This window comes from Chiloscyllium plagiosum, unplaced genomic scaffold (genome assembly GCF_037043375.1).
Source record: "Chiloscyllium plagiosum isolate Xiang-an unplaced genomic scaffold, Cpla_swu_hap1 HiC_scaffold_20, whole genome shotgun sequence".
Taxonomy (NCBI): domain Eukaryota; kingdom Metazoa; phylum Chordata; class Chondrichthyes; order Orectolobiformes; family Hemiscylliidae; genus Chiloscyllium; species Chiloscyllium plagiosum.
In genome coordinates this window covers 53,745,248-53,768,543 of record NW_028270158.1, presented here as the reverse complement: position 1 = coordinate 53,768,543, position 23,296 = coordinate 53,745,248, and the positions used below count along the sequence as shown (strand labels likewise).

Below are 23,296 nucleotides of genomic sequence, written 5' to 3'. Positions count from 1 at the left end.
TTTAAACAGCTTAGAAACAGGTAAATAAGAAAGAAGAACCTACTTAAAGGGTTAAAAATAAAATTAAAATTGCTTTTTCAAGTTCATATCTGGCATCAACAGGCTGTGCGAGTTTACAAGGCATTCTACTGACACCATGTGGTACAAACATGAATTACACATGAACAAACTGTAAAATTCAACAACGCAATTCAAAATCAATTCCAATACTTTGTTTGGGAACACAGAAACTGGAAGAATAATAACCCTCTGTATTCAAAACAAACAGTGCAATTAATGCAGATTTACTTTGCAGAAACACATTTTCTTTCCATAATTGCCAAACTGAATTATAACAGGCCAAATATAATATCAAATTTGACTACAGTTGAATCCTGCAATCACATGCAAAGTAACCTCAATTAATCAATGCAATGAAACACTATGAAGGATGCCAAGATTGACATTACAGGACACAATTACAGTATCGAAGTATCAAAATCGCTATGCATGTCTGAAATAAAAGTCAAAGAAGTGGCGATTCACAAAAAAGCTTAGATTCAAAGCCTATTTTTCTGTTGCTGTTGTTAATATTCTTCAAATTATGGTTTTGGAGGCGAGTACGATCCTTCTTTTACTGGAAAATCAGAGACACAATGGCACTTACGTCATATTTTTAGCAGCATCGACAACAGATACAGTGCTATCGTGGCTGACCCATGCCAGGCGATTTCCTGTGGCAGAGAAAGAAACACTGTGGACCCAACCACCACTACCGGCACCCCCAAATTCTGCCATCATTTGTCCAAAAGGCATTTTGGAACCCCAAGGTGTGGGAGAAGGCTTTGTGTCTACTTCTTTGATGTAAGCAGAAAAAACTCTGAAGAAAACAGAAATGGAATTGTCAGAAGGATTGCTGAAGGAGGGTTAATCACATTCTGCATCGACATATAAAAGGTAAAATGGCATCAGAAAATCTACTGATGCATTACAAAGTATTTGGTGCAAGTCAGATTTGCTTGTAAAATAATGTGCTCATAAAATGCAAGTGTTTACTGTAATGCATCCTTGCTTTTGAATGTACTATTGGTCCTAAAATCTCATTCTCATCTTTCCTAGAACTCCATGTTTGGTTCCTTTTAATTAGGATTATGCCCCTGCCATTATACCAGAAATGATACTGGTGACTGGTTTCAACCCTGGTGACAAAGGCAAATGAACCTTCCTCATCCTTGTACACAGTCATTGAGACAGGTGGTCACACAATCATGGGGGTTTCTCTTCTTGCCCATCTAACTTCTTTTCTAAATCCTTTGGTGTGTCCCAAGGACCTATCCCTTATATGTCCTTTTTCTTACCTAATGCTGCCTTTCAATGATATCACCCAATATGACAAGGTCAGTTTCCATACATATAGTGACAGCCCCAACACTCCTTCACTACCACCACTGTAGACTCCCTCCAGTGTTTCAGTGCCAAGTTTTGTTTTGTAATGCCTGTGAAGCATCCTGGAAAATATAACTACTTTAAAGGTGTTATATTGTTGTTAATATTCCTGCTTTAAGTCAGCAGGTAAAATGTATGAGATCACTGTGCTTATGCAAGGGCTTTTAGAAATTTTCAACTAACATTACCTGTTAAACTGGTTTTCACTGATTAAAGGTATCAGAACCCATAAAAGTCAAATTAAAGCAATACCTGTATGAAAAATTTGCAAAATTAATTTGTCACTTCTGTTAAAATATTTAGTTGCTACTATTTAATCTTTTCCGACTCTTGATAACCAACAATATATTAAGTTTGTTGTGCACATCTTATTTGGATATCAGCATTTACTCATTCCTCCATATAGGTTTCTCAGCAGGAACTTCCCTGTTTTACAGCTGTAACACGGTCACAATTACAGCAGCACAATTCACTTGCAGAAAGACTGTATAGACACAAAGGCTTGAATGGCTTCCTTCTGTTTCAATAACAACAGCATCACTAAAACACTGGAGGAAATTTGCTTTGCCTTGACTCTGAGATCAACACCATGAGAAACTGACTTGTGCTGATTTAAATCTTAAACATTGTGTATCTGGACAATTTAAACTTTCCCAATTCTAAAACTTTAAAATAAAAACTTAAAAACCCTTTAATATTTCTTATGCTATAATTTGTTTGATAACTCAAAGCACTAATTTTAGTCATATCATAAACTTTTATAATGTCAACATTTAAATTGAAAAACTAGTTTAAAATATTATTCTCTTTTTCCAACACCATCATCTTTCTGGCCAGTCCTGGTTTTGAATACATACTTAAACACAACAATGTCATGCTGCAGGTGGCAAAAATTGTAGAGGAGGATATGTCAAATGTGAAGTCTTGTGAAAGATGGAATTCCAACACAACAAAGGGGGCATAAATTGAAAATAATTTTGAGTTGATTAAAAAACAATTTAGGAGGAATTTCTTATAATGTCTCCAGGAGGGAGAAAGAAATAAAGAGCTAAAGGGCAGGCTAAGATAAATGGAATAGGAGGACGCTTGTGTGGAATTTAAACCACAACATAACACCGTAAGATTTAGCAGCGAAATTAGGCCACTTGTCCCGATGAGTTTGCTTATTCTATCATGGCTGATATATTTCCCAACCCAGTAGCCCTGTAACCCTTGGTCTCCTTACTAAACATGAAGCTCTCTGCCTTAAACACACAACGACCTGGCCTGTGCAGCCTTCTGTGGTAATGAATTCCACAGATTCACTACACTGACTGGAGAAATTCTTCATTTCAGTTCTAATGAGTTGTCCCTTCACTGAAGCTGTGCTCTCAGGTCTTCGTCTCTCCTACTTGTGGAAGCATCTCCACATTCACTTTATCCAGGCTTCTCAATACTCTAAGTTTCAATGAGATCCCTTTCATGCTTCCAAACCCAGAGCCCTCAACCACTCCTCAACCAAGCCCTTCATTCCTGGGATCATCCTTGCAAATTTCCTCTGGACCCTGTCTAAGGGCAACATATCACTTCCTTAGATTTGAAGCCCAAACCTACCTGACCAAATTAGCTGCTTCTATGCCTCCAAATGGTAAAGGGACAAGTAAAGAAAGAAAAAGATGATTCCAGAAGTGTAAATGAAAAAAGCGGACTCATCCATAGCTGTGGTTCAAACTGGATGAGTTGTGTTATTTAGTGTTATTTTCTGCTTTCAGTAACTGCTACTTGTAATTAAGCTGACATGAAATCAATTAAAGAATGGTGCATACTATCTGATCAAGTAGGAAAATAAAACAACTAATGCATAAGGAGAAACTAGTTAAAAAAATGAGGGAGACAAAAAAAGAAGTTTGTATAGGTTAAGTGAGAAGAGGAGGAGGAGGAGTGAGTTCACATGGAGCATAAGTGACATCGATCAATCAGGCGAAATGGTCTGTTTCTGTGTTACACATTTTACATAATTCTATGGAAACCACAATCTTCGAGGAAAGACATAAAAAAGTACCAAAAATAGAACGCAAACTGCTGAGGGGTTGAGTGTGGGGTGCTGGAAAAGCACAGCAGGTCGGGCAGCATCCAAGGAGCAGGGGAATGAACATTTCAGTTATAAGCCCTTCTTCATCTTGGGCTTATGCCCGAAATGTCAATTCCCCTGCTCCTCAGATGCTGCCTGACCTGCTATGCTTTTCCAGCACCACACTCTCGACACAGATCTCCATCATCTGCAGTCCTCCCTTTCTACTACTGAGGGGTGTAAACCACAGTGAAGGAAATGAAAATCTTTAGTGAAGAAACAGGAAGACTTATGCGAAGCACATTCAGAGAAGGTGGTGCCATCAGATCAGATATATAGGACACTGAAACTGGAAGAATGGCATAAAAGCTGAGTGAGTGGAAGTATAGTGAAGGCAACTGAGAGTTATTCAGATTACCATGAATATTAGTTGATTGCCTATGATCCTAAAAGGAGAGAGTCATTAAGGAAGGGAAATGTCAGAGATGGGTCTTGTGAACATGAGGAAGAGTGGAAATTAGAAGCAAAGCTGATGACTTTTTCAATTCAAGTTGAAAGCAACCCCACATTCAATTTGGACAGCAGCTGTTGGTAATAATTTTGCTTTCTCCATTTACTTCAGAATCAATTTAAAAGGGACCTAAGGGACAACTTTTTCACACAGTAGGTGGTGTGTGTATGGAACAAGCTGCCAGAGGAAGTGGTGGAGGCTGGCACAATTACAACATTTAAAAGGCATCTGGATGAGTACATGAATAGGATGAGTTTAGGTGAATATGGACTAAACGGGACTAGATTTATTTAGGATATCTGGTCGGCATGGACAAGTTTGACCGAAGGGTCTGCTTCCGTGTTGTGTATCCCTATAACTATCTTGTTTCTTTAGTTGTATCATTACTATCTCAATTTGTCATTTAAATCAGTCATATGTTACCCTCTTTCTTGTTCCTTCCTCCTCTGTCTCTGTTTAGAGCCAGCTGTAGGTTTAACAATTTCCAGTTCTGGAAGATGGTAACTCAACTTGAAATGTTAATGCTGTTTTGTTCAGTTTCCACAGATGCTATGTGATCTGTTGGTTGTTTACTGCATTTTCTGGTCTCATTTCAGATTTAAAGTAACAGATTTCAGTTATTAACTTTATTATCACTTTTCCATTCAAGATACTCAATATATTAACTTCTAATGCTCATTAGAAATAAAATAATACTTTCTCAATCTAATGTACTTTCAAGTAAGTGGTAATACTGTATTAGATAATTATCAAGTGATGCACAACATTAGATGTTGTTTGAAAAATTCAAAGCATCTATTTATCCTTTGTAACCTATTTATTCCTCAAACAGTGGAAACCTTCCACAGTAGTATACATTATGGCAAAAAAAAAATCAAAGAGTTTAAATCAGCAATTAATGTTCATCATTATGCTTTGAGGCATAATTCAGGAAATAAGAAATCTTAAGCAATTAGATGGAAAATTATGTGAAGCATATATTGTAAAAACCTCAGTAGAACTGTTAGATTCTCAGCAGACTGAAGGAGTCACAGAGTCATAAGAAGCAAGAGATTTATGGATAACGGATAATAGGCTGAAAGAAACCAAACTTAAGTTTCAGCTTTACATACAGCTGTTAGTGAAATCGTAGAAGCTATTATTTATGCCACTTTGGGAATGCTATTGGGAAATTATAACAGGCCATAAGATGGTGCATTATGTATTCACAAATTGTAACAGTATGAGATTATTTAGTTTGATGACTATGTTGCATTCACTGGAGCAGAGAAGTTTAAAGGGATCTCATAGAAATACTCAAAGCTTTGAAAGGGTTTGAAGAGTAATGGAAAGAGTTATTTCCTCTCTGATAAGTTTGTGCCAAGAAAATAACAGGGAGACCAGGAAGATATTTATTGTATGAGAAGTGGTTACTGAAACAGACAATGATATTTGAGAGAGAATTAGATAAAGAACAGAAAGAATTAGAAATCATACAGGAAAAGAGAACTGAAATAGGATGACAATAAAATAACTGTGGAGGGAAAACCTGTAATGCAGGCAGAAGCTGCAATGATGGTAGAATCATTTCAATCTTGCATAATTGCTATGGACATCAAGAGCAAAACTGTTCAGATTTCTAGCGAATGAATGATCTTTTCTCCTAAAGGAAAATGTTAAGTGATTATAACAATCAAAACTTGACTCTCGAAACTTGGGACATAAACTTGATTCTTAAATTGGATTGTTATCTACATTTAAAGCTTTTCATAGAAAATAAGTATATGCTTCTTCAACATAGACAAGAAGTTGTAAGAAATAAACTTTGGTACAGTATTATATTATTTGGCCAAATTTTAACATTAGTAAGTTATATAAAAATCTTAAATACAACCTGCAGCATCTCTCACCTGCATTTGAAGTCACACGAGCCTGCTGCCAGTAAAACATTATTGGGATGCCAGTCGAGGCTAAGGATAGTAGAACGAATTGGCTTCTTGATGTGTTTACTCACCCACCTAAGACAGAGAACTACAGCTAATTTTGTTAACACTTAGCAGATGCATTCTTGCTTAAATAGAGCATAAATTTTACCAAAAATGAAATTAAAACCTTGAAAGTTCTATTCATGGGTCTAGAAATCCCTCTGTGGCCAGAATTCCATTGCCTTCAATATTTTAAAATACATAACTTAAGAGGGCAAGATACAGCCAAGACCAGAGGACAGATAGGCTCAATTCCCAGACTTTAGCTAGTGCTGGGCAAGCCGTGAAGACTTGATCCACAACAGCCTCAGAGATTAGTAAATAAGTAAATTACCCTCAATTAGTAAAGCATATGTGAGCTCAGCATCTTTCTTTGAAAGCGAATGCAAGAAAACTTCTGAATAATTGCAGACATAAACCTATATCAAATCATGATGCTGTGCAGCAACACAATTTATATGCTGTAAATTATCCAAAAGGAACTATTTATGAAACAATCAGTAGGAAACCATGGTCTCATGTTGGGCAGACATGATGTCAAATTTGCAGTGATGGGGCATAATTGCAGAAGTAAAACACACAAAAGGGCTCTGTTTAAAAATAGCAGAGTCGATGACCAGAAATCAGGTAGTGAGAAGAGAAGGAAAATGAACATAATAGTGCAAAACTAAATATTGTTAAGATACAACACATAAACTGGATCTGAAAGTACTAATGGATAACTCATTGCAATCAATAGTACAGTGTGTTCATCAGTATTAAAAGTTCATTAAATCTTCAGCTACGAACCAAGAGATTTAAAAAGGACATGTAGAAGGCATTTCGATAGCTGCAACTGAAAAACAGTGCAACTCCAGATTGTGTACCATAGCAAGGATATCCATAATTTGCAAACAGTACAGAAAAGGGTAACTAATTTGAAATCTTTTTTTTAAGATACTGGATCCATGAAGGAAGACTGAATTCCTTGGGATTATGTGCAGAAGGCAAGTTTCTATGGTGGTATTAATAAGCATTCTTAAGATAATAAAGAATTCAAGCTGCCATTATACATTTGAGATTGCCACAATTTCCAGAACTGGGATGTGGGCTTAAGATGGAATCTAAACTGCCCACAGAGGAAGGGGAGTTGGAAACTTTTCAGGAGAAATTGGATAGATTCTTGAAGTGAATGTTGATTGAGAAGTATTCACTTAAAGGGATCAGACAACCGGACTACAGCATCTTTTCCATTCCTATACTTTCGAAGAACGATTAACATTAGATAAATTTTGATGAACACTTCTTAGATTGCTTAAATAGATAAAGCAGCGAGAGAGCTGCACAAATCAGGAAGGTCCCATATTTGATCAGTGCCTGCTAGTAGAGTACTATCAGAAGAGCATCAATTGTTTACACTATACACAGATTTGGTTAACAGAGGATCAAAAGACGGCAATAGATTTTGCTGCAAAGTGCACGCATATGAATGAATATGATTTAACCGGGACACACAGTGGTCAAATATTCCACCAACACTCACTATTTATTTATGAAGAATATAGTGATGGAGGCCACCCAGTATATATGAAGCCAGCAAAGGAAAGAGTCAGCATATTCAGGAGATGAGCTGGAGAGGTCAGCACAAATGAGGAGAAATATAAACAAAGTGTTTTAACAAAAATATTTAAATACTGCTCTATTTGGGAATCTCGGTATTCTGTAATGTTGTATTTAGAGATTCTTCTGTTCTACAAAGTATTTTTCCTACACAGATCTCAACAAAACGCTAAGGAAATATATTTAAGCAGTTTAAACTATCTTTGTTTAAATTAGTTGGGAAATTAAAACTAACCTGACCCAATTTAAAAAAAGCAATGAAAATAACTCTATAACTAAAAATACATTTGACATTGAAGCAATGTCACCCACCCTCTGCAGATGACCTGAATAATGAGTGAATGTACACACTGTAGCTGGTCTGTAATTGCTAACAGAAAGAAAAAGGATCCAATTTTCTTCCATTCATTTTTATGTTAAATAAAGGTCCCTCTGAGGAATGCAAAACAAATTTTGATGAAGTGCCAGCACATGTAAATAATATGAATGAGTAAATACATAACTCAGATTCACTCAATTAATAAAACATCAGGTATCCAGCTATAGCTCCAATAAATTCTATTTACAGTTTTTATACCTAATGATTTAGATGAAGAAACCGAGTGCAACACTGCTGACTACAAAGTGACATGGGAATGTAAAATGTTGGGAAGATCTAGAGTCTGCAAAAATATACAGAGATAGACTAAACAAATGGAAAAGATGGCAGAAGAATAAAGCAGGCAAGTCTAAGTTAAGAAAAACATTTTGTTTAAAATGATGAGAAACTACTCCATCTTAGCTTTCAGTGGAATTTGGTGTCTGGTACAAGAATCAAAGTTTACAGGTACTGAGGCTTAGCAAGCAATTAGAAGAGCAAAGTGTATGTTGACTTTTAACTGCAAGAAGGTTAAGATTCAAGATGCAAGTTTTGTTGCAATTGTATAGCGCTTTGATAAGATCGCACTTGACATACGTACAGTCTTGGTCCCCAGATCGAAAGAAGATGGATCTGCCTAGAATGGGTTCAATGATGGCTCAATTAACTGATAACCAAAACAAAAGGATTCTCTCAGGATTTTGAAGATTAAGAGGTGATCTCATCGAAACATTAAATACGGAGACAGTTTAAAGGCCAGATGCTGAAAACTGTCTTTCCTAGTTAAGATTTTCCTGCTCCTTGGATGCTGCCTGACCTGCTGTGCTTTTCCAATGCCACACTCTTGACCCTTTCCTAGTTAAGAGTCTAGACTCAGGGATGATAGTGGCAGAATAAGGTTATGGCCAATTAAGATTGAGATGGAGAAATTTCTACATTCAGAGCGGAGTGTCGTTTGAATTTTCTCATGGCTATTGCACACCTTGACTACAGGAGAAAGAAATTATCGCCTAATAAAAATTTTTTACACCAGGATGTTTAGTGTGCATAATCCAAATCTTTAGAAGCAACATTCTTGTTTCATCAAGTACTCACCAATCATTTTCTCCTTCAAAATAGCATACGGAGATCAGCCGTGCACCACTACCTACAGCAAACTTATTTTCCTGAGGTGACCACTTCACAAATGTTGCAGCACGGTTAATTCTTAGAATGACCAATGTTGGCTTCCACACTCCGTCTTTCTGACTCCATACATAAGCATTACGGTCAGCACCACAGGTTACAATACGATCACTCTGGGGAGCCCAGTCAATGCCTGTACAGAAAGTACAGTGATGAATTAATATGAAAAAAAGGATTAGCAATCCTAGAACCAAAGCATACCACAATAGAACATAAGGTATAAATTTTATTCATGCTGATAAACTTGTTTGACTTCAAGTATCCAAGAAAACATTGTCAAAATGCACCTTGTCAAAACAAGACAGCTTCATACTTCAGCACTAGAATTACAAATAACCTAATCTTTGCTAGTTAATTAAATATAATCACCAAAATAGATAGCTTCCATGGTGGTGATATTTATCCAAATCTAACTTAAAAGGATGCATAATAGAACTAGACTCCAAGTATGACAAGTTTAATTATTTTTAGCTCTAAATCACCAACTACAAATTACTCACTTCCCGACTCCTCAGAGCCTGTCCACTATCTACAAGGCACAAGCCATTACTTCCTCTCCGCTTGCCTCAAGGCATGTACTCCAAAATTCAAGCAGCTCAATATTGTCCCGAGACAAAGCTGCATGTTCAATTAGTAACCTTCAACTTTCACTCCCTTCACCAACAATGCACAGTGGCAGTAGTATGTAACACCTACAAGTTACACTGCAGCAACTGGCCAAGACTTTTTTGCACCTTCCAGATCTATGACCACTACCACCTAAAAAGTGAAAGGCAGTAGATGCATGGGAATATCATTATCCATGGGTTTTTCTGCAAAAAAAAAAGGTAATTTAAAAAAAAAAATCTATTCTAATTCTTTCACAATCAATATTATAGAATGCTTTGTTTCAGGAATTACACACTTGTAAATCACCTAAGCAATTTACATTTCAATTCCAAAAATGTTACGCATTCTTCAATTGATGATGGTAAGCAAAAAGGAAAATAAATCACAAAAGTTCCAAACACAAAAGAATGCTCAAACTAGTCAATAACAGTTGTTCTGCTGTAACGTGTGTTTCGTTAACACAAATTCGCTATAACACAATTGACAAATTGGGGACACTGTTTCTAAAGCATGAAGTTTTAAAGTGTGTATTGGTTATAAAGTGATTCCAGCCCCATTAGTTTAAATGGTGCTGCTATTATATGTTTTTCTTATAACAGGATTGTACAAGAATGGAACTACCACGTTATAGCGGAACTGACTAATTGTAAGATATGCAAAGCACAGAGAAGTTAGCTGACAAAATACAAGTTGGGTAAAAAATAATACTGAACACTCAACATGAAAAGTTCTGGAAGTTAGTACACTTTTGTCAAAGAAAATTGAATGTCAATTCAAGGAAAAACATTTGCATGCAAGTGGTTAGGATCTGCAATGTACTGCCTGAAATATGGTGGAGACAGGTCCAATGGAGCCTTTCAAAAAAGAGCTGAATAATGTTCTGAAAAGAGCTACAAGGAAAAGCCAATGGAGCAAGCACAGACATGACTAGTCAAATGTCGCAATCATTCTCTGATTAGGATGGTCACGTACACTCTATAAAACACAGCTTCCACATCTGCTAAAATATTTAATAAGCTGAGATAATTAAATATTTCAATGCCACAGATTGTTAATTGCAGTAACATCCCTAGATAGTGGGGAATTGAGCTGAAATCTTTGCACAATGTGAGGACGTAGCACAGAAAACTGAAAGAAGACAGACAAGACTTAACCCTCATCTGTAAGCAGCATGTGGAAGATTTTGACAGCATAGCTACACAATGCACTAACATAGCAGACTTATTTTAAATGAAAGCATAATAACTACATTAATTAAGAAAGCATAATCACATCAGCCTAATACAATTATTAGCTTATACAACATTCATTATTTGTTGGTGACAGGAGACTAATTTTTAAAAAAATCTTGATCTGTAGATACATTTGGTATTGTCAGTTGCTCCTAAAGTTCCAAGTAGTCTAACCATTTATGGAAGTAGACTCATCTTGTCTTTTGTCCTCGTATACGATGGCCTAAGGCAGGGATGCAACAAACATCTTTTGCCATCTCGACCAACTATTTGTTTGGTCCACACATACTCTATCAAACCTACAGAAGGTGCAGCACAGTACCGTGGTTAGGCAAGACTTTGTGTGACTCATTAGGTAGCTTTGTTATATAGTGACGGAATCTCCACAGTAACAGTTCTGATGGATCAGTACAATTCTTCCTTTATAAAAAAATAAAAAGCATGGCACATTTGCCAACAATGATCATGTTCGACTTGATCAAAGTATCCCAACTATGCTCTAGATTACTATTGACTTCAGAGATTAGAAAAGTCACTATGGAAGTTAGCTTGCTGACCTGGAAGGTTTGTTTTGAAATGTTTCGTCACCATGATTAGGTAACAGCATTAGTGAGAGTTCTCCGGTGAAGCGCTGGTGTTATGTCCTACCTCTCTATTTATAGATCTTGGTTTCTTAAGGCGGGCGATGTCATTTCCAGTTTTTTTTCCAAGTGAAGGTAGATGGGGTATAAATCGATGTATTTATGGATGCAGTTCCAGTTAGAATGTCAAGCCACTAAGAATTTTTGTTGGGGGGGGGGGGGGGTCTTTGTTTTGCCTGTCCTAGGATGTGCGTGTTGTCCAGTCAAAGAGGTGTCCTTCTTTGATTTGGATTTGCCAATGTTGGACTGGGGTGTACAAAGTTAAAAATCACACAACACCAAGTTACAGTCCAACAGGTTTAATTGGAAGCACTAGCTTTCGGAGCACCGCTCCTTCATCGGGTAATTGGCTTCACCAGCTGATGAAGGAGTGGTGCTCCGAAAGCTAGTTCTTCCAATTAAACCTGTTGGACTGTAACCTGGTGTTGTGTGATTTTTAACTGTGTCCTTCTTTGTCTGTATGTATAGAAACTAGTGATAGTGGATCGTGTCTTTTGGTGGCTAGTTGGTGTTCATGTATCCTGGTGGCAGGTTTCCTGCTAGTTTGTCCAATTTAATGTCTTTTACAGATCTTGCATGGTATTTTGTAAATGACCTTAGTTTTGCTGGTAGTATCTAATGGATCCTTTAGGTTCATCAGTCGCTGTTTAAGTGTGTTGGTAGGTTTGTGGGCTACCATGATACCAAAGGGTCTGAGTAGTCTGGAAGTCATTGATGTGAGGTAATGTGATGATAAACCCGACCCCACAACTACTAAACAGAATCTCATCCTTTCTAAAAGGACTTTTAAAAGATCAGGAGAATTAAACAGAACAGACTTTGAAAATATAAACCAGATGGATCAAACACACGACACTTCTACAGATTATGAAAAATTCAGAAACCTGGGCCCCCCTCAGACCCATAGTCTCCCTACCTGGTACACTAACATGCAGACTAGCCAAGGAACTCCACCAAAAACTAAAACACCTAATTGAAGATTCATGCCATTCCATCCAAGAATTCTTGAACACCAAAGACACCAAGATAGAAGAGGACGAAATAATGGTCTCCTTTGACATTACAGCCCTTTTCACATCAATTAACATCAACCTGGCCAAAGAAACACAGGGCGGCACGGTGGCACAGTGGTTAGCACTGCTGCCCCACAATGCCAGAGACCCGGGTTCAATTTCCGCCTCGGGCAACTGTCTGTGTGGAGTATGCACATTCTCCCCGTGTCTGTGTGGGTTTCCTCCCACAGTCCAAAAATGTGCAAGTTAGGTGAATTGGCTATGCTAAATTGCCCCCGGTGTTAGGTGTAGGGGTAAATGTAGGGGAATGGGTTTGGGTGGGTTGGTCTTCAGAGGGTTGGTGTGGACTTGTTGGGCCGAAGGGCCTGTTTCCACACTAAGTAATCCAATTAATCTAATCCATTGCTATGAAAACCAGGACGACAAACACCACCAACCTCATCATCAAAGACAGCATTCTCAAGCTAGTGGACCTGTGCCTCACCACCCACTTCACATTTAATACCAAAACCTACAAACAAGTCAATGGAACACCCATGGAAATCACCAATATCAGGTTTCATAGCGGAAGCAGTAATGCAGAGACTTGAACAAGCTGCCCTCCCATCTATACAACCCAAACTCTGGGTCCGCTACGTGGATGACACCAAAACAGAACAAATTAGAGGAAACTACAACACCATCAACAATATCCTGACGGGAATAAAATTCACAAAAGAGGAGAACGGCAACAGACTCCCATCCTAGACATGACAGTTGTAGAGTTAATGGAGAGCTTTAAACCAGCGTCTACAGAAAAACATCAAACACAGACCAAATATTTAACTTCAGAAACAATTTTCCCAACACCCACAAACGGAGCTGCATCAAGATATTATTTCAATGAGCTACATCACACTGCAGCACCCAAGAACTACAAACAGCAGAAGAAACATGGTCATTTACAAAATATCTTACTACAAAAAAACCACTAATTCAGACAAACTAGCAGGAAACTTGCCACCAGAATATATGAACACCAAAAGACACGACCCACTATCCATCCAGACAAAGGAGGACATCACTTTTGACTGGGACAACTCACACATCCTAGGACAGGCGAAACAAATTCACACACAAGAATTCTCAGTGGCATGGCATTCTAACCAGAACTGCATCAATAAATACATCGACTTAGATCCCATCTACCTTCCCTTGAAAAAAAAACTGGAAATGACATCACCCACCTTAAGAAACCAAGACCAAGACCTATAAATAGAGAGGCGGGACATACCACCAGCGCTTCAGCTAGACTCTCACTGATGAGGTTACCTAGTCATGGTGACAAAATGTCTGAAAATAAACCTTCCAGGTCAATGAGCTAACTTACTTACTTACCATCAACCTGAGCTACAAATCTTCTCCAAAATTAGAAAAGTAAATTAGACAGTGTAAAATGGGTTGCTGATTCCTTATTACTGGTTTTGCACTGCCAGTCAAATTTCAAATCCTTCACCTTATTCAATGAAAAACTTGATTTGACTGAATTATGTGTAAGCAGAAAATCTTTATTTTTTTTTAAAAGAACAGAATAGGTACATTATACTCAATTAATTCAGTTGTCCAAGAGCCAAAACCTAAAAAATTACATAGAAGAACTTCAGTTTGGTTATTACTTTCTGCTTGACATTCGTAACCCTGCAATCAGACTGAAGTATTCTTAAAGAAAATTGATTAGCTGTTTGCCTCACCCATTAAACAATGAACTTTAGTGTTTAGTATGCAATCTTGCAGGTAAGCCTCAAAGGTTATTTATCTTCAAGTATGGTTTGTCATTAAGTCTTGAATAACTTTAACAATAAAAATGCCCAACATTAGCACTTGAAAATGAAACCAATTTGGTTTGTCCCATTTAACTTTGAATAATTTTATATCAATAGGCACGGATTATCCAGTTTACTCGGGGTTAAAGTCATCTTAGCCCCAGAGGAATATAGGGTTGCTGTCGGGTGGTGGATTAATCTTAAAGTCATGACATCTCAAGTGAGGAGTGAAATTGAGAAGCAGGACCTTCTTGATTACGCAGACTGGGAAAGGAGAGATGTGAGAAGGATGTGTAAGAACAAGAATTAAGATTTTTAAACTGAGGCAGTCAGAGGTGGAACTGGTGAAGGTCAGAAAATACAAGGATGATGAGTGAATTAGATTTGAAGAGAGTAAAGATCAGGCAGAGTTTATGATGAGCATAAGACAACATTAGGTACAAAATGGAAAGCTAGCCAGGGAAGCATTAGAATGATCAAGTCTCAAGGTAAAAGAGGTATGGATGAGCATTTCAGTCGCAACACAAGTAAAGAACAAGCAGCCATGCAACATTGCGCAGGAGAATATGCAGCTTCGCTGACTGAATGTGCGGTTAGAATCCTAACTTGAGACACATCTAACTGAGGAGGTTCTGGACATTTCAATCAATTTGTATAACTAACAAAGATGGAAACGGTGTATAAAAAATGGAGTTTGTGATGAGGACCTATAACATTAATTTCCCAATATGTAGTAGCAGGAAATTTTTGTTCATCCAATGCATGTTAAATTGTGACACATCAGAGACAATTGAAAGGTCAAAATATACAATTACATCCATTTACTTGTATCTTCCCTGACTTCATATTTACCTTAAAGCATCTTTCCATTCATTTATTATTGAAAAAGAGCAGGTTTAACAATGAAGTGCATTGCCTATAATTCTTTAATTGGTACAGCCAAATATCGCACTGAATGGCTAAGATGCTGTTCAAAGATGTTGGACTCAAAGGAGGAGCGATGAAAGATACACAGGAAGGCGTAGGGTGGGAGGGGGACTCATGACAAAATAGAGGGAATTAGCGGGGTTGAGAGACAATCGACAGTATAGGGGAGAGAAAGGAGATGGGGAGGGTCAGAAAGGAGTCAAGGGAAGGGAAGAGATGGGAGAGTCGGGGAGGGTTGCAAAAGAAAAAGGGGGGTGTGGCAGAAGGGGACTTCAGGGGTTAAAAAAAAGGACAGTGTTAAGGGAGAGGAAGACTGCAAGGCAGTTAAGGTGAGGAGAAAGAGAAAGCAAAGTTGAGCTTTAAGGGGATAGAGGAAAGAGTTCTTCTAATGATGACAATGGCATTAAGAGCGGGTTTGAGTATTGAAATTTAGCAAATCATTAACTAAGGTGTCATGAAGATCAAAGGCCACATTTTGTTCTTTAACTTTTACAGTCAGTAAGGCAACGTACATCAGTGATTCCAAAATTTATTCTTATTGTGAACATGAGCATCTTTGCTCACATTCTCATTTAACTTTATATTTTCAATGTTAAACGTAAATCATGCCAATTTGCAATAAAACAAGGACAGAGAAAGGAGGTTCAGAGAACCCAAGATTTTCTGCTTTTTTTTAAATGCAAATTGAAATTTACACACCTGCTTCACTCAGCTCAACACCTAATTGCCTAAATCACAACAAAATGCTACTCAGTTTTAGACAGAGCAAAAACTTGCTCACTTGGTGATAGTAGAGACATAGACTTAACTTTTTGCCACTCTCCTGTTGTATAACTACCTGTGCTTAAATGTAAGCAGGCGGGGATTCATTTGAATCGCCGTCAATAGGCACAGATCAAAACTCATGTCATTGGACTTAGAGCCAGTAATTATAAACTGTGTAAAGATTGGCTTCAGCTCTATCCCTCACCAGCTGGCTTCTGGAGTAGTCCCCTAGAACATATTTCCACCATTTTTGTAACAATAAATTTGTAAAAGTTTGAAAACATGCTTGATTTTAGACAAACAATCTTAACAGTTCTACTTTAAAACCAACAGTGAGAAAACCGCTACATAATCAGCTTGTTGGGTTGTGGGTTCAGTGAGCTGTGTGGGTGGTTTAGGAGGCAGAATGATGGGAACAGTATGGCTTCAATTCCCATACCAGCTGAGGTTGCCACAAAGAGCTCTCCTTCTCAACCTCTCCCCTTGCCTGAGGTGTGGTGACCCTCAGGTTAAACAACCACCAGCAATCTCTCTAAGGAGAAAGCAGCCCTAGTAGATCTATGGCAACTCTACTTTTTATCAACTTAAGAACATTTATAACTTTCAGTTTAACATTTTTATCCTACATTAAGTGTTAAGAAGGAGGAAGATGGTTTTAGTTAAGTTTTGTTTTGAGGAGCTTTTAGGAGCTTGGTGTTGGAGAGTGCAGAGGGCTTGTTTTTTTAGAAACATTTTTAATTGGGCTTTACAATGTTGCAGGAGAAAGTGAGGTCTGCAGATGCTGGAGATCAGAGCTGAAAATGTGTTGCTGGAAAAGCGCAGCAGGTCAGGCAGCATCCAGGGAACAGGAGAATCGACATTTCGGGCATAAGCCCTTGTTTACAATGTTGCAGTAAAGAAATACTGGTTAACAGATGAACGTATTAAAAACAGATGAATGTTGTGCTGTTGCAGGGGTCCAGGGACATAGGCACAGACAAATCTAGAAGTTAGTCAGCGAGGAAGTGGGTCCATATTAGAGAAAGACCGCTGGCACCTGAGTTTAAGAAACTCGTATCTGTTTTGAAATTCAGGTACATGCAGAGCCTGGATTCAAACAGGCTCTGTCCAAATTTGTTTCCAAGTCAATTTGTTCACGTGTCAGAACACAGTGCAGGACGAAATAAAATAGCCATTTGAAAGTTCAAGGAAACACTCAAGCCTGATCTTTGGAACTAATATTAATATGTCCCTGTATAGGAATGCATATTTAGGTGCAGCATTCACAAATCAGGGACCTTCTGTCATAGTGAATTTAGTTTGTTTTACGTATCTCAGGGAGACATACCAACTGAAGCAAAAAAGGTATTTGGTGAACGTGCAGAAAGTCGCTGGAGGAAAACAGGTTTCAGCTATGCGAAGAAACCTTGTTTATATAGATAGTAGCATGTCTTCGCTGGAGTTTTTAATGTTTGCACAGATATTGCTGGGATAAAATGAATAGTATAAATCTATAATGAAATACTTCCAACCTTTTGTTCAGTGTAATAGAATTCATGACTAATTTGTTTAATAAACATTTTACTGTGTTAATGTACAGTGGCAGATTCCTGCGCATGCATTTAGTCACAAACCACCCATGTTGAAAAGAATTATGCCTCCAAATCTAGGTTTCACTCAGTTCTGATTTGTCCAGTATTATCAGCAGCTGAGATCATATCAAACTGCCTTTATTAGTGTTGATATTCAGTACCATTTTTGAATGAAGACAGTATCAGTTTACGAGGTTGATGCAAGTTGACATGCAATATCAATACTTAGCAACAGTTTTGCTACATTAGTTGGAAATCCCAATTCTTCAAAAAAAATTGGAGTATGAATATTTGGATCCAGAAGCATTCAAACTGTTTTTGTACCTGTTATTCGACCATTATGCTCCTTCAGTTCATGATTCTTGATCCACTGGTTTCCACTTTTCTTATAAATATGAACCTCGTGGTTATTGGGGCTAAGTGCTATCTCTGTAGAAATCAGAACAACTAGTAAAAAAAAAAGCACTGGTAATCACCAATTCAATCTTAACTGATAAGAAATGTCCTGGAACTTTAAATTCAAGGATTCTCACAATAGCTTTATTATTTTAATAGACCAAATCAAATGCTGTCTACACAAATGACCTGGTAAGTTGCAGGTTTATCCTAAGAGGTAAAGGTACAGTTATAAACACCTGGATTTCCAATAAATGTGTAACTGTAATAAATATCAGATCATAGGAACTCAATACTCAACTTTCCAATGATAGAGTCGAGATAATCACATAATATGGTGAACTTCAATTTCATAGACCCATTATCTATCATCGGAGATCATACAAGCATGGTTTGTTTTGGAATAATACTATGAAATATTGTGCAATAAAGTCTTCCCTACAGACAGGGCACAAGGCTTGTGGAACAACTTTTGAGACTCAAGGTCAACTAAATAAAAGTAACCCTCTGTTTTTATTGATATCCTTGAAAGTTTAAATGCCGTTTACAAATACCATTTTGATCACAAATCATCAGAATGTCCCACATGCTGCTCCAAAACTGTATCATAATGATCAATTCTTAGTGGAGTTTATCAATCATGAATGCACTAGTGGAGACTTCAGTAAAAAATCTTCAACCATTAGCCTTTGTTGAGATAGGAAACTCAAATCCATTTCCATCTGGCCATTAGCTTTGATACATGTGCTGAAAATGTGTTGAATGGGTGGGGACAATTCGTAAACCAACAAAGTATCATAGAGTCATAGAAATGCAAGGAAACAGACCCTTCAGTTTAACTCGCCCATGCCAACCAGATATCCCAAATTAATCTAGTCCTATTTGCCAGCACTTGGCCAATATCCCGCTAAACCTTTTCTATTCATATACCAATCCAGATGCCTTTTAAATTTTGTAATTGTACCAGCTTCCACCACTTCCTCTGGCAGCTCATTCCATACACGCATCACCCTCTGTATGAAAATGTTGCCCCTTAGGTCTCTTTTAAATCTTTCCCCCCTCACCCTAAACTTATGCCCACTAGCTCTGGATTCCCCCAACACAGGGGAAAGACCTTGCCTACTAACTCTATCCATGCCCCTCATGATTTTATAAACCTCTATAAGGTCACCCCTCAGCCTCCTTCAGATTTAAACTTTCTCTCTCCAAAGCTGGAAATACTGAAAAACTGAACTACCTGTCCATTGTTCAAGATCAAGGTAATCCATCAAGGTGAGATGCTTTGTTTCAGGCTAACATACCAACTTCAAAAACCATCTCTTTTCTACCAATCTCTTGCAGAGACACCAATGTAAAGTACTTATTCAATTTCTATCCAAGTTTATGATTTTATTCTAAACTGGCATTCTCTTATTGCAGGAATCCTATCTTGCTTTAACAATTATGAAGTTATCAGTAAATTTGAAGTCTATATCCCTTTCGATTTCCCATCCCCCCCCCCCCCCCCCAACTCCCTCTGTGTCTCCATAAATGGAGATTATTTCCTCATATTCTTAAATCCTCAAAAGGCTCTTTATTTTAATTAGCTTCTAACTTCTATTTATCAGTGGGATCTTGAAGGTAATAGTTTAGTAAACTGCTTTACCTGAAAGCAACAGAAATTATTCATAAAACATTGTGCCAACAAAAGCGCAACACAGGAGTGACTGACTATTTTTCCTACAATTTAAAGGTGACTTCACTAAACCATATTAACTGTAAGCACATAGTTTGAAATGTACTAATTCGTGCAAATGCAACAACAGCATTTTCTTAAAGAAACTGATACCATAATCTTGAGCAGTGGAAATACTCCTGATGTGTGATTAACTCACCAGGAGTCATACATTTCTCTCTAAATAAATAAAGGTTAGCTCAGAAGAGTCATACCAGACTCAAAACATTAACTCAGTTTCTCTCTCCACAGATGCTGCCAAACTTGCTGAGTTTCTCCAGTATTTGTTAAAGGTTAGTGCAGAAGTAATTAAATATAGCCTTTTAACATTCCTGTTAAATCCATATTAAAAAGTTAACATGGTCAGTTATGCAATAATTATCTGGTGTTATCGAGGGCCTAATAGTAATTATCACTGGACAGTTAATCCAGTAACCCAGGTAAATATCCTGGATACCTGAGTTTGAATCCCACCACAGCCAATGCTGGAATTTGAATTCAATAAAAACCTGAAATTAAGAATCTAATGGTGACCACAAATCCATTGTCAATTGTTCGAAAAACCCAGCCACACTCAGTGGGCTGAATGGCTTACTTTTGCTCCTGTCTGAAGATCTTATTTACCTCTTGGATACAAGAATTAGCCAGTACAAAGTCCATGTTTGATAAGTGCCAGTGCGTAATTGCTTTCAACATAAAAGCACCAACCAATGAGCATAATTAACAATCTATTTTATCTTAAAAATGGGTTATTAATGCTGGTTTAGAAAAACATCTCAAAACATAACTTACGTGTCCGATCTTGATTCCAGGCATGGCAGGTGATTGGCTCAAACAAGAATTGATGACGAGACATTCTAGTGTCAAAATTTCTGTATGACTGTCACAGAACCTGTAAGTTTATAGAGTGAAATAACATTTTAGTTTCAAACACAAACCTACCTCAAGAAATGAATGGTACTCGTGAAAGGATTATAATTAAATGAGTATTTAAACAATGTGTAACAAATTATTACAATGAAGGTTGTCACACAAAATATATATAAAATATCACTTGTGGCTTAAGTCCAACAGTATATAAGTAAACAGTATTGGCTATAAAGGAAGAAATAAAAAAAACAAGCATGTGAAAAACAACTGTTATTTACTCACTTCACATTAAATGAAAATCCTAACAATACCCCTTTGAATACTGGACAGTTATTTTTGGAAGGAGGCAATTTTCAGCATTCAAGATTTTCTAAGTAAATGCATGATGCATTATTTCTGGTTGTAAAGCACTTTAAGATTTCCTGAGGGTCAGCTAAATTGCTTTCTCATCTCCAACTGAATAGCAGCCCTATTGCCTCTGGAAAGATCACTAAGGGGGAAAAACGATATTCATTATAGAAGCACAACTAGTCAACATCCTGCAACTTTAAAAATTTTGATAAAGCTTGAGACCACATCACTGAAAACTGTAGGTATGCACTTGTCTTATAATCATTGTGTTCAAAGGGTGGGTACTCTGGAATGGTTCACTTTAATTGCTCCAGAGCAATCAACCAAAGCCCCTTTACAGCCTGAAGACATTAATGAAACACAAAGAATTCAAACATTTTTTTTTTGTGAACTCCAAAATGTTTTGATAATTATGTACCTACCATTTCACACAAGCGCAAGAATGTAGACAAGAGTGTTAATCACACTTTAGGAATATTTTCCTTGCCCAGTGTACTTATTGGTTTCAAAGTCTGAAAAATAGTTCTACCTGTACAACTTACTTACACAACTTTTAGCGCTGAAAAATAACCCAACTCCTTTTGAATTTGAAGGTGACCTGTTTCATATATTATGAAGCAGTGTGCGGACCAAAAATAGTTAAGAGCTGTTTCTATTCAATCCTTTCTGATCAAGGGTAACTAGGGAGAGAATAGGTCTCCTCAAAGATCAGCAAGGCGGCCTTTGTGTGGAGCCACAGAAAATGGGGGAGATATGGAAGATATAGACTGTAGGGAAATAGATGATGACATCTTGCAAAATGTCCAGATTACAGAGGAGGAAGTGCTGGATGCCTTGAAACGGTTAAAGGCGGATAAATCCCCAGGACCTGGTCAGGTGTACCCGAGAACTCTGTGGGAAGCTAGAGAAGTGATTGCTGGGTCTCTTGCTGAGATATTTGTATCATCGATAGTCATAGGTGAGGTGCCAGAAGACTGAAGGTTGGCAAACGTGGTGCCACTGTTTAAGAAGGGCGGTAAAGACAAGCCAGGGAACTATAGACCGGTGAGCCTGACCTCAGTGGTGGGTAAGTTGTTGGAGGGAATTCTGAGGGACAGGATGCACATGTATTTGGAAAGGCAAGGACTGATTCCGGATAGTCAACATGGCTTTGTGCGTGGGAAATCATGTCTCGCAAACTTGATTGAGTGTTTTGAAGAAGTAACAAAGAAGATTGATGAGGGCAGAGCAGTAGATGTAATCTATATGGACTTCAGTAAGGCGTTCGACAAGGTTCCCCATGAGAGACTGATTAGCAAGGATGTATCTCATGGAATACAGGGAGAACTAGCCATTTGGATACAGAACTGGCTCAAAGGTAGAAGACAGAGGATGGTGGTGGAGGGTTGTTTTTCAGACTGGAGGCCTGTGACCAGTGGAGTGCCACAAGGATCAGTGCCGGGCCCTCTACTTTTTGTCATTTACATAAGTGATTTGGATGTGAGCATAAGAGGTACAGTTAGTAAGTTTGCAGATGACACCAAAATTGGAGGTGTAGTGGACAGCGAAGAGGGTTACCTCAGATTACAACAGGATCTGGACCAGATGGGCTGCAAAGTGGCAGATGAAGTTTAATTCAGATAAATGCGAGGTGCTGCATTTTGGGAAAGCAATTCTTAGCAGGACTTATACACTTAGTGGCAAGGTCCTAGGGAGTGTTGCTGTACAAAGAGACCTTTGAGTGCAGATTCATAGCTCCTTGAAAGTGGAGTCACAGGTAGATAGGATAGTGAAGAAGGCGGTTGGTATGCTTTCCTTTATTGGTCAAAGTATTGAGTTCAGGAGTTGGGAGGTCATGTTGCGGCTGTACAGGACATTGGTCAGGCCACTGTTGGAATATTGCCTGCAATTCTGGTCTCCTTCCTATCGGAAAGATGTTGTGAAACTTGAAAGGGTTCAGAAAAGATTTACAAGGACGTTGCCAGGCTTGGAGGACCTGAGCTACAGGGAGAGGCTGAACAGGCTGGGGCTGTTTTCCCTGGAGCGTCGGAGGCTGAGGGGTGACCTTATCGAGGTTTATAAAATTATGAGGGGCATAGATAGGATAAATAGACAAAGTCTTTTCCCTGGGGTCGGGGAGTCCAGAACTAGAGGGTATAGAGGTTTAGGATGAGAGGGGAAAGATATAAAACAGACCTAAGGGGCAACATTTTCATGCAGAGGGTGGTACGTGTATGGAATGAGCTGCCAGAGGATGTGGTGGAGGCTGGTACAATTGCAACATTTAAGAGGCATTTGGATGGGTATATGGATAGGAAGGGTTTGGAGGAATAT

At 38.0% G+C, this 23,296-nt stretch overlaps 1 protein-coding gene across 2 annotated transcripts in view; it reads right to left on the bottom strand.

Moving 5' to 3' along the window:
* The window catches only part of LOC122560530 (actin-related protein 2/3 complex subunit 1A-B), a 52,934-nt gene that overhangs the window by 12,404 nt on the left and 17,234 nt on the right, over positions 1 to 23,296 (bottom strand). For both annotated transcript variants that reach the window (XM_043711243.2, XM_043711244.2), the window contains 5 exons: positions 20,555 to 20,654; positions 17,977 to 18,081; positions 9,003 to 9,225; positions 5,876 to 5,983; positions 647 to 859 (listed from right to left, as the gene is read on the bottom strand). In XM_043711243.2, coding sequence (XP_043567178.1) covers positions 647 to 859; positions 5,876 to 5,983; positions 9,003 to 9,225; positions 17,977 to 18,081; positions 20,555 to 20,618 — 713 coding nt within the window. In that variant the 5' untranslated portion in view covers positions 20,619 to 20,654. The remainder of the gene's footprint in view (positions 1 to 646; positions 860 to 5,875; positions 5,984 to 9,002; positions 9,226 to 17,976; positions 18,082 to 20,554; positions 20,655 to 23,296) is intronic.